Below are 11806 nucleotides of genomic sequence, written 5' to 3' on the forward strand. Positions count from 1 at the left end.
GCTTGGCTTATAAACCAATCCTTCAATTTAAACCAAACAACAATGCGCCATCGCGACAACACTCCGCACGACAACGCGTCTTTTGGCGTGCCGCGCTAGAGACAGGACGACAGCGTGACAATGCCCCGTTTGGCGCTTTGACGTGTTGTCGCTAGCGCCAACGCGACGCACAAAAGCGTAGCGTACCAATTCAGCCACCATATGTATTAGTTACCCGCACTCCAGGGCATGCCCATTGATTGGCTCATTTTTGCTGGGGTGTACTTGTTGGGACGGCAGAGAAAGGGAAAGCGACAGAAATGTCATATTCAGATGCTCGTTCATTGGTTATTTTTTCTGGGGTTTCATATTGTGACAACAGGGAACGCGTTTTTATGTTTGACTATGATTCAAAAGAGAAAGAACATCAAAACACTCTAGGGATACGCCCCCTGTACAAATCAGATAGCCTCGTGTTTCGCTGCTCTTTCTATTACATAATTGACAGGTTAATAAAATCAGACTGTAACGTTATATTGTAAACTTGTTATTGAGAGAATATTAGCCTGATTTGGTATGTCTGTCCGTCACTAGGAAGTTGTCAAGCTCTCTTAATATTATAAACATATGCTAAATAAATCATTAACTTTGACAGTAATTAATTTATATTGTAAGAAGTAATAAAAATCTAAAAAAGAAATATAAAAGAGTAAAAAATTATTTTATTGAAGTAAACACACTGAAAGAACATTAGTATGTTAGTAAAGTACTATATCGTGCGATATTCTCATCTTACGAGATGGGGAATACCCTTTTTTACAACTTCCTGGTTTTCTAAATTCTTTACTGGTGTATTGTTTGATTTTATTAACCTGTCAATTCCATACTGATTATACGGTCAATGCACAGAATATATTAATATTCGATAAATGTTCGGTAAATTCCGTGAGATGTGCGCAGTAAGATGTGATTAAATTCATCTTGTTATTTTGAATTAGTTACACTGACCGTTATAGTGCAATAGGGTAAACCACTGGTATATTTTATCGGAATGTTCAAACGTGTAGTAGGATCGAGACAGAGTATGTCCAGTATTTTTTTTTATTCATAACTGTTTTCAACATGTTTTTTAAGTTATGGTTGTTCCGTTTTTAATATGTTTTGCACCTTTTTGTAAATGCTATACATTTGTATATAACAATGTTTAAGAATTAATACTGAAAATTCATTCCGATTAAAATCAATATATGTAATTATACAATATAAAATGTGACAATTCGGTGTTTCTTAGTTGGTTCATATCCGTGTAGACAAATTGCAAGCGCTTGACCATTTTCATTAAAATATACTTAAAAATAAAGAAAGAATATGTCTAAAAAGAATGTCAAAAAAGGGGATCGAACCTCGGACCCCTCATGCATTAGGTAATCACTTAACCGACTGTGCTATTGCGGATGTTACAAGGACCTACATTAATCTAGTGAGACTTTTCCAAACGTAAGTGATACACTCCATATTAATTCTCGTAAAATAAACGGAAAAAACCGAAGTGGGATCGAATATGTAAATGAGTGCTATAATGTATTCATAATTGACAGGTCAATAAAATCAGACTATAACATTACCTACTGGGAAAATATATTGACTTATTTTTAAAGTGCAAGAGGAAAATTAATGACCGAAAATTTAAAGACGATTGTAAGGAGTAGCCGACACGCAATGGAATGAGGAAAAAAATAAATGTTATAAATATTCGGGGGGTAAAAAGAGCTATATTATTGTGAGACGACAATATTTTATGTAAATTTCAAAATATGTTAATTTATTATAATTAGGTAATGGACAAGTGTATATAGTTTATAACTGCACCTCGCATACTGTAAAATATTTTCTGTTAAAATGATTTCGTAAAAGAGAAAAAAACACATCATTTTGCTTAAATAATAATAGTGAAAAATAAGTTACAAATGGCATGGGTATGTCTTCAAAAAATAGTTTTATTTTTCTTTTTAATACATTATTTCTGGGAAAGCCTTCATTCATATTATTAGATACTTTTGGTTTCATACTATTAATATACACGTTTTTCTGTATTAGCTGTATTTTGTTTTGTATTTTATGTTCTCTTAATGCTGCATGTAAAACGTTAGTTATTTGTACAATATATTAAACTTAAAATAAGGTTAAGGTCATTAAATGTTCATTTATCAATACTGTCAAATAAAAATACAGCAGTGAAAATAGTTGTGTGAATTGCTGCATTATAAGTGTCACAGGTGTTTTACTGCCCTTTTTATATTATTCTTTCCGTTGTTATTGTTGTGTTTCTTCTGGTCCTTCAGTTGATAATTGTAAGATTGAATACCGATTTGTTTCATTTGCATCTTTATATTTTGCGTGCATTTGTTATCTTCATTTAAAGACTCAATTTAACATAATTTATTCAGGTAACAGTCAATTTCATTGCTTATATAAATAAATACTTGGATATTTGTAAATGCGATAATGTGTTAAAGGGACACCACTGAGGGTTTATTTGACATGACAGAACCAAATATATATATTTTTTTTACTTGATGTAGGTGTAAACCAATAACTCGTGTATACAATTTTATATCATTCGCTCACTCCGCTTCCTAGGGATAATCAATTTTATTGCACATATTGACCCCAAATTGAAAAGCGTTGAAACGCTTTTCACTCAAATTGACTGCTAGACTGTATTAAAAACAATCATCATTTTATCAACGAGTATAATTATACACTATTGTAAAGTTTTCTATTTTAGGTGCATCTGTTGATTTATGAAAACAATTTTGACATTTGCACTTATGACATTTTTACCGTAAATATTTAAACACACCTAGTTCATAACTACGAATGTCGCTTTATTTTGACTTTGTGCAACAGTTAACAGGTCTAGCAGTAGTATACTATAAAACCTATTCGCTGTTCAAGTCTCTCCGGATTTTTGCTGTTCTAAATTTTGTTTGAAGGCAATCAATTTTAGAGTAGTTTGAGTAGAATGTTGATTTGCCGAATATTGTGACATTTTAAGAACAGAAATTTTCGTCTGCAATTTTAACATGAGTTGTTATGGGTTTATTAATAGGAATGTAAACACACTGGTGGGTCAAACGAAGTAATTCATTAAACTAGTAGATTGACAACCAAATAAATCAATAAATATACTTTTTTTCCATTTTGACAACTAGTTTGTATGTTCCAAAGAAAATACCACATGAACTTGAAATTCTACCAAATAACCAATATTAAGGATAATATCTAAACATACCCCCTATATAGTATAAATAAACTTATACCATGTGGGGGTACATTTTGAATAATATAGACCTGTATTTTTTTATATTATCGTTAATATTGATAGAATTTCAAGTTCCTGCGAGAAAAAAAAATATTTTATTCTCTAGCATGCCTACAAAAGTTCATGATAACCAACGTCTTTCGTCCGCCCATTCATAAAATAGTAAATTGACACCCGATAAATCAATTAACATACTATTTTCATTTTGACTGCTATTTTGTATGTTCCAAAGAAAATACCACGTGAACTTGAAATTCTATCAAATAACCAATACAAAGGATAATATCCAAACATCCCCCCTATATAGTATAAATAAACTTATTTTATAAAAATGGGGGTATCTTTTGGATATTATAGACCTGTATATTTTGGATATTATCGTTAATATTGATAGAATTTCAAGTTCCTGTGGAAAAAAAAAATTCATATTTTAATCTCTAGCATGCCTACGAAAGTTCATGATGAACAATGTCTTTCGCCCGGCCATTCATAAATATAATACAATTCTGGTAAAAACCAATTAACGATTGAAAGGTTTATAAGAATATCTGGTCTTCAGATGTCTACTAGTTCATCTTCACTTGATGCATTTCTTGCTTGGACACCCTTTGATGCTTTTCATCAATGCTTTTCTTGAACCATAATCTAAAATATAGATTTAAATACAGAATAGAACGCCGATGAACGTGTCTGCATTTAGCCCACTATGAATAATGATAGTGTGTTTGGGACAGCAGAATTGTTAACGTCCGTAAAAGGTGATTATCGCTCGCTTTCTCTAATAAATAAAAACAAGAGCTGTCGGTAGGACAGCAGCGCTCGACTATTCTTAGTGCTTGATAGTAAAAAAGCCTTGATAATGTTAAATTTTCTAAGTAAAGAAAAGGGTAATTTTTTTCTTTAACTCCATATTACAGATATAGGCCTTAAAGAGAGTCCTATTATGCTCTAAAAGAAGAGTTTAAAATTTCAACTTGTTTCAAAGCCATATGTCAATGGACTTTGAAAATATTTGAGGTATAACAAAAACATTAACGTGAATTCTTAGTCGAAAAAGGGGCAAAATTCTGTCACAATGCTTGATACAGTTACTTCCTCCTGTCTACAGGTTGGGGTCATGATGATGAATAAGTGTGCAAAGTTTCAAAGCCATATGTCAATGGACTTTGAAAATATTTGAAGAATTACAAAAACTTTAACGTTAATTCTAAGTCGAGAAAGGGGCATAATTCTGTCCAAATGCTTGATACAGTTACCTTCCTCTGTCTACAGGTTGGGGTCATGATGGTGAACAAGTGTGCAAAGTTTCAAAGCCATATGTCAATGGACTTTGAAAATATTTGAGGTATTACAAAAAGATTTAACGTATTTTCTTAGTCGAAAAAGGGGCATCATTCTGTCAAAATGCTTGATACATTTACCTCCTCCTGTCTACAGGTTAGGGTCGTGAAAAGTTTTTAAGCCATATGTCAATGGACTTCGAAAATATTTGAGGTATTACAAAATCTTTAACGTATATTCTGAGTCGAAACAGGGGCATAATTTTGTCACACTACTTGATACAGTTACCTCCTCCTGTCTACAGGTTGGGGTCATGATGGTAAACAAGTGTGCAAAGTTTCAAAGCCATATGTCAATGGCTTTTGAAAATATTTGAGGTATTACAAAAACTTTTAACATAAGTGGTTACGCCGACGCCGAACCAGACGCCGACGCTCGGGTGACTACAATAGCTCTACATATTTTTATCGAATAGTCGAGCTAAATATGATGCAACCCTGTAAATGATAAAGTTTTAAATATCGGTCCTACAATTAAGTTGCGTTTTTTTTTGTTTTTTTTTGTTTTTGTTTTTTTGTTACATTAAACTGATCAAGTTACAGACATGAAAATGGGAATTGCGACGGTAGTTGTGAAAAAATAATATTTAATATAATATAGTATTTTGACTTCCTGATGTCAGGCCCGTTTTATTGAAATTTTATTTATGTTAGCATATTTTGAATAAGTATTATAAGCATTTTACTAGTTGTACAACATTAAATCTCAGGGTTGATCAAAATGTTTGTGGACACGTGTGTTTCCTAATTTATTGACCCATGGTCTCAACGTAAGACAAGACAAATTCCGACAGTAATATCTCTGTAACTGCTGACTCAGGCTAAAAGAGAAATATATGATAAACATATAAATATGACAAAAATCGAATCAGAAACGGAAGTATTGTGTTCCCATAGTTACCAACGATTGCAAAAATCAAATGAAAATTAAACCAGCCGTAACGATCAATATCGTCAGCCTTGAAAGTCAACCTGACTTATTAGTGATATAATTCTTCACAAGTCAATGAGTGTCTTGCCGCCGTTAGAAACACGTTTGCGGATTCAACTAATTTCTAAATAACGATATTTTCATCTTAAACTATTCGGCTGTATGGGTCATGTAAGGTGCATTGCATGAAGCACTGTTGTATAGGAACAAGTTCTTGCAACAGTTTCAATTATGGTATGTCAGGGTACCTTTAACGCTTCTCATTCGACTTATCTAAGTATAACATCAGCTTTGTTTGTGTCGTCTGTTTGTCGCCCATACGTAAGATCAATCAGCATGACATGCATGGTGTGTTTATGGTAATCTGGATTCTTTAAATTTTGTAGTTATTTATATTCCAATTATCAATACTTCATAATTGAAAATATATCAGTCTCGGAATATCCAGTTACACAAGATTTCAACATTTAAATTCAGGATTTGAAAATAGAGAAATATCCGCAGATTTGTTCACACGCCCATAGTCTGAGTCAACATAAATTATTCTGTTGGCGCCAACCTTGAAAATGATATTTTAGACGGGTACTTTTCTAAAGGGCGTGTAATTTTGTAATTAAATTTGTAAATTGAGCAAAGAATGATAAATACTTGTATGAAATTAATCTCGACTCAGTAGAACTTTCATGTTAAGAAAAGAAATCGGAAGCATATTACCGCAATATTTTTCATCTACCCTCGTACATTCCCCCGTATAAAAGAGGTTGACCTGGAGGGAAAAAAAAACATTTTCATTCGCTGGATGCTTCTTATGTATTTGTATGATATACAAACTTCTGATAATTTGTGCGCAAGATAGAGCTTATATCTGAGTACCGCGTGTCAGCCCGCAAGGTATGTTTTATTTTATCTCTCTAATTTAATCAAAATTTCGAAAATATTAGTGGTACATGTATTATGTTTTCAGAATTTTAACCAATAAACCAATTTTATTTATACGCGTTGAAGAAAATACCTTACGCTTTTATTTCAAAAATAATCTACAAGTTTAAAACTTAACATATGTTATATGAATGCATAAAGTACGTTTTTAGATATAATTGAATTCTTATTTAACACACAATGTATTCATTCAAAAAGGCAGATATATCTTTAAAGGAGAATAATAACTTGTACATGAAACATAAAAAAAAATAAAAAGCCACTAGCCAGCATTTATATGTACTTTGATTATTTTGTATTCATTTATTTTTGTATGGAATGAGAAATCTATAATATACTGTAAATCTGTATATTTGTATGTGTGGCTTATCACTTTGAAATATTGTGGCTATTGTTTCAGATGGCAAAAGAAGCATTTGCTATAATGACCGGTTTATTTATGTATCAGTGTGCGCAATTTATTCAAACTATTGACGTTCAACCGGCGGCTTCAAAAGAAGACTGTATATGCCCAAAGAATGATACGGAATGCTATTGTACACTGGTCATTGAATACAAACTAACAATGCTTCTAGACAATGAGCTTGTTTATCCTGATAATGGTAAATTGCGGTTACGGGCTAATAATTCTGAACTCGGTACCGAACATGCGGCACGGGTTATCACTGCAGATGGACAAACATCTCGTCTTGTCATTACTGTCAATGGCAGATTCCCAGGTCCAAGAATAGAAGTCTATGAAGGACAATTGTTACATGTTAAAGTTGTCAACAATCTTTATACTGAAGGCGTTAGCATTCATTTTCACGGCCTACCGCAAAAATCGACTCCATGGATGGATGGCGTTGCATACGTAACACAGTGCCCAGTTATGCCTGGTCAGACGTTCGAACATGTTTTTCATGCAACCCCACCCGGCACTTACTTTTACCACTCACATCTTGGCGGTCAACGATTTATGGGACTTTACGGTCCTTTAATTATACGTCCAAAGATGGCTCTTGAAGAAAAGGAAATTATAATATCACTTCAGGAATGGAATAATGAGTTGAACTCACAAACAGCACACGAAAGGGCAATAACTCAACAATTTAACTTTAAAACAAACGAAGTAATCCCTTCTACATTTTCTGTAGACGGAGCAGGATTTGAAAGGTTTGCCTTTCAGTCTGGTCTTATGAATGGAAAGGGGAGATTCTGGACAAGCTTGGATTCTAACAACGGGTCTCCTCTGGAACGTTTCAAAATAAGAGCAGGAACTCGTTATAGATTTAGAGTGATTGGAGCAATGTATGCACTTCCAATGCGAATCTTTATATATGGACAACGCATAAACTTGCGTTCTTCTGACGCCTATAACATTAATCAGCTTCCGGTACAATCAATAGTTATACATCCAGGTGAAAGGTATGACTTTTACTGGCAATCTCCAGAAGAAAACAGCATAACATCTAAAGAGGTATTAATTATTGCCAAAACTTTAGAAACACCCCAGAGTCTTAATTTTTCTAAATATCATGCAGCTGAAGCCGTTCTGGAATTCGAAGATTTCGTTGGAACAGCACAATCTCCTAACCCTAAGAACACACAAGACGAGGTATGCTTATCTGAATTAATATGCCCTACATTTAACTGTCCCTTCAAATATTATCCAAAAAATGAAAGCAGAGAATGTATTTCATACAATGAAGTTGAAAACATCGACCCTAATCAACATTACACAAATGTTGTAGGTGATAAAGTAGACGAAGAGCATTTTTTCAATTTCGGCTTTCCTGGACCCGATGGAAATACGCCTGCTTCTATCAATGGTAGACGATTTTATCTGCCGACCGTGTCTCTTCTGACCCAAAGACATGAGAAGCTGTCAACCTCGTGCAATAAAAGCTGTGAAACAAACGGTGTATGTCATTGTACACATATTCAGAAAATCCCGTCACAGAAAATTGTTCAGTTTGTTTTATTGGACTTAGGGAGCGGGTCAGGAGCATCTCATCCGATTCATCTACATGGACATTCTTTTTATGTAATGAAAACGGGATACGGAACTTACAATCTCACCACTGGAAAACTCGTGCAAAATTCTAATGCCATAAACTGTACAGACAAGTTTAACTACTGTAGTACCGCTGCATGGGCTAATTCTAGCTGGTCTGGAGGCAATGTTCCTGGTATGAATCCAAAACCACCACAAAAAGATACTATCATCCTTCCAACAGGTATGTGTATGTTGTATGTCGACACAAATCCAAAGGCTATCATTTCTTGTCAACGTACTGTCAAAGCATTAATTAACTATACTCTGAATGTAAAAAGTTACCCATTTATGATTTCTTCATTTTAGCTCTAAAAGATACTTTTATTAAACTGAGTTTTGTGTTTTCCAATAGGAGGATATGTTGTTATACGATTCGTAACAGACAATCCAGGGATGTGGTTTTTTCACTGTCATATCGACGTTCACAACCAAAACGGAATGGCAATGGTTATCGAAGAGGGTGATTCTTGGCCAAGCCCTCCAAAGGGGTTTCCCATTTGTAGAAGTTTTCTTGACAATGGTAAGTCTTATTTCCATTATATTAAACACTTTACAATGTCGGTTTTATGGTTATATTAATGAAAATTTGATTTACTACTTGTCATGTGGATATAATTGTTTTGTTAAAGTTTAGAAAATTCCGAAGATATAAGGTCCTTTGTATGAAAACTTGACTATATGTATATAAGCAGGTAAGTATAATTAAATATGTAAAGTGTTATAAGCATTGCAAATTTTGAACACATAAAGTTCTTTTTAATTTAATTTCATGGTTCATTTTATTTATTTATTTATTTAAACAAAACTTTTTAAAAGTCTTTCCTTTTACGTGTTTTTTTATATTGGAGTGAAATGTTTATGATAATGATATACAGTAAACTTCACTTATAGCGAACACGGTTATAGCGAACTTCCGGTTATAGGGAACAATTTATTTTGGCCCGAATTTTGGCCTTCTTTATTATATAAAAAAATATTTGGTTATAGCGAACACGGTTATAAGGAATTATCGCTTATAAGGAACTCATTTCTTAGTCCCAATTTAGTTAATAGTACAGAAAATTAAATTTTAATACGAACTCCAAAATATTGGCTATCCGTAAATAGATCCCGCATTTTCAACGCACGGATTAAAACTCGGGCGAATGTACCGTTTATCGTTGTATGTACTTCAATACATCTATTCAAATGAATTTGTATAGTTTTCTATTTTGGATATTTTTAGCATGATAGCTCTTTTCACCAAGATAAAACGGTTATTTATTTATTTTCTTCAATAGTTTTGCTGGAGTAAAATAATTATAATAATTTATAATCGGCTTTCAAAATAATCATGCATGCTTGCAAGTATGATCCATTGCAAACTGCAATTAAAGTACGCTTGATTTAAATGTAAAGAAATCTATATCTTACATAAGTAAAAGTCACCCTTAAATTATAATAGAAGATATTCAATATAAATGGAAGGAAAAATCGAAAATCTTGTTTATTCTCAATCATGGAAAGAAAACGAAAATAGTTTAGAAACAAAATATTATATTTTATGTGAAATTGAGATAAGGAGTAAAACTAAAACTGAAATAGCAATGATTTTCGAATTCCAAAAAGTACGCTCTCGGGTAGTGTGTCTAAAATATAAATAAATGACTAATATTTCTATTACTTAATCAAATTCTCTTCAAAATGGCGGACAATGGTAAACAATCAGTTCGTTATATGTAAATCTGTTCGCTATAAAAACTACCGATACAAGGAACTAATTCGCTATATGCTTACAAGGAACTCCGGATATAAGGAACAGGTTTTGAATGTCCCAGTGAGTTCGTTATAAGCGGAGTTTACTGTATTGTGTTTAATATGAAATCAAGATTTTAGATTTCTTAAAACCAATATTAAGATAACTTGAATAAAATGACAAATGGTTCTCAGAGTTATTTATATGCTACGTTATTAGAATAAAACTCATCTCATATCATCTTTTTATAAATTACCCTGTTTCATGAAAATATTTATGATTTCAGGTGAAGAAAATGTAACTTCGGCTGGCAGAAGGAAGTCCGATACGTTCCTTGTCATCGTAACAACTGCAATTTTTTACTCGAATCTTTTATATTAGATCCGTTTTTAAGTATAAATAAAGTAACATTAATCTTAGTTAGTACGTAACAATATAAAAAAACACAACATATGCAGAAAATGCCTTACTCCGTAAGTAATCAAGGTAGATATATTGGACTGAAATTAAAGGTTATGTCATTTTTGATAAACCTACAATGTACTAATTTGCTTATAAATAACAATTTCTTAAAAAGAATTAAGGTAATCATCGAGATTGCTTATCTAACGCTTCCATGTTATGTTTAAACATCATGTAAACTAACACAATTTTAAGCAGGCTAACATGCCTGGTAAACAATAGAGCTTACACTTTCAGAGGTATACGGTTAATTGCTCTAAAATTTTGGTTCCGATTTAACTTTTTCATTCTAGACAAAATGTTTACTTAAAACGCATTTTTTAAAATCTGGATTGCTGTTTAAATTAAGATATGAGGTAATAGGAGGCAATAGCAAGTATTTCATTGTGGAACAGTCCTTTTTATCGCGGGAAACGCCGCCACAAATACAGTTCAAAAATAAATTCATCAACTTTACGTTCCCTCGAAACTTTAACCAAATCAACATTGCAAAACTGACAGCATTCTTTGATTTTCGATATTTGATGCATAGTTTACAAAAATGCATAAGAAGACAACAATTTACTTTTGTTGACACTTCAATTCGGCGATATGCACAAGCTTGGAAGTAGCGACAGAACAATTTATCGTATACCTCTGAAAGAGTTCCTTTAGCATATTTACATTGTCATGCATATTTCTATCTTAGAAACACAATGAAGCCTTTCTAATTCGGTTGAGTGTATAGATATTTATTTTAAACAATGAATTAATAAAATATATAAAAACAAAATACAACAGCGTCTATTTATAGTCATTAACCAAGTATGAGCATTTCCAAAAATGCTTGGAATCGCCGTTCAGCCATGATTATAGAAATACTATTTCATTTCTTACCAAATACCTTTATTGTTTGTGGTCAACACATAAAGCCAACAAAAATACTTGATTTAATCTACCATTCCGTTATAGATGTGCTAAGTTAGATTCTGAGATATATTTTTTTGTTCTGGGCCAGAATGTAGGAGATATTGCCCACAACAAAAAATATCACAATAACTAAACGCGTAGTACAATT

General features: G+C 32.6%; 1 protein-coding gene across 1 annotated transcript; it reads left to right on the top strand.

The window, feature by feature from the left end:
• Positions 1-6235: 6235 nt before the first annotated feature.
• On the top strand, positions 6236-11526 carry LOC132731827 (uncharacterized). The gene is made up of 4 exons (XM_060718101.1): positions 6236-6466; positions 6915-8733; positions 8905-9072; positions 10574-11526. Exons 2-4 carry the CDS (start codon positions 6915-6917, stop codon positions 10666-10668), a joined length of 2082 nt encoding a protein of 693 aa, XP_060574084.1. The 5' UTR covers positions 6236-6466; the 3' UTR covers positions 10669-11526.
• Positions 11527-11806: the final 280 nt, after the last annotated feature.

Source organism: Ruditapes philippinarum, unplaced genomic scaffold (genome assembly GCF_026571515.1).
Source record: "Ruditapes philippinarum isolate M1 unplaced genomic scaffold, ASM2657151v2 ctg6341_1_1_1_1, whole genome shotgun sequence".
In the NCBI taxonomy this organism is placed as follows: domain Eukaryota; kingdom Metazoa; phylum Mollusca; class Bivalvia; order Venerida; family Veneridae; genus Ruditapes; species Ruditapes philippinarum.

Bases quoted from the DNA above. Each gene is read 5' to 3' on its own strand.
- LOC132731827 (XM_060718101.1), top strand. From the start codon at position 6,915: ATGGCAAAAGAAGCATTTGCTATAATGACCGGTTTATTTATGTATCAG. The intron at 8,734-8,904 runs GTATGTGTATGT...GTTTTCCAATAG, and splicing joins TACTATCATCCTTCCAACAG to GAGGATATGTTGTTATACGA. The intron at 9,073-10,573 runs GTAAGTCTTATT...TTATGATTTCAG, and splicing joins TAGAAGTTTTCTTGACAATG to GTGAAGAAAATGTAACTTCG.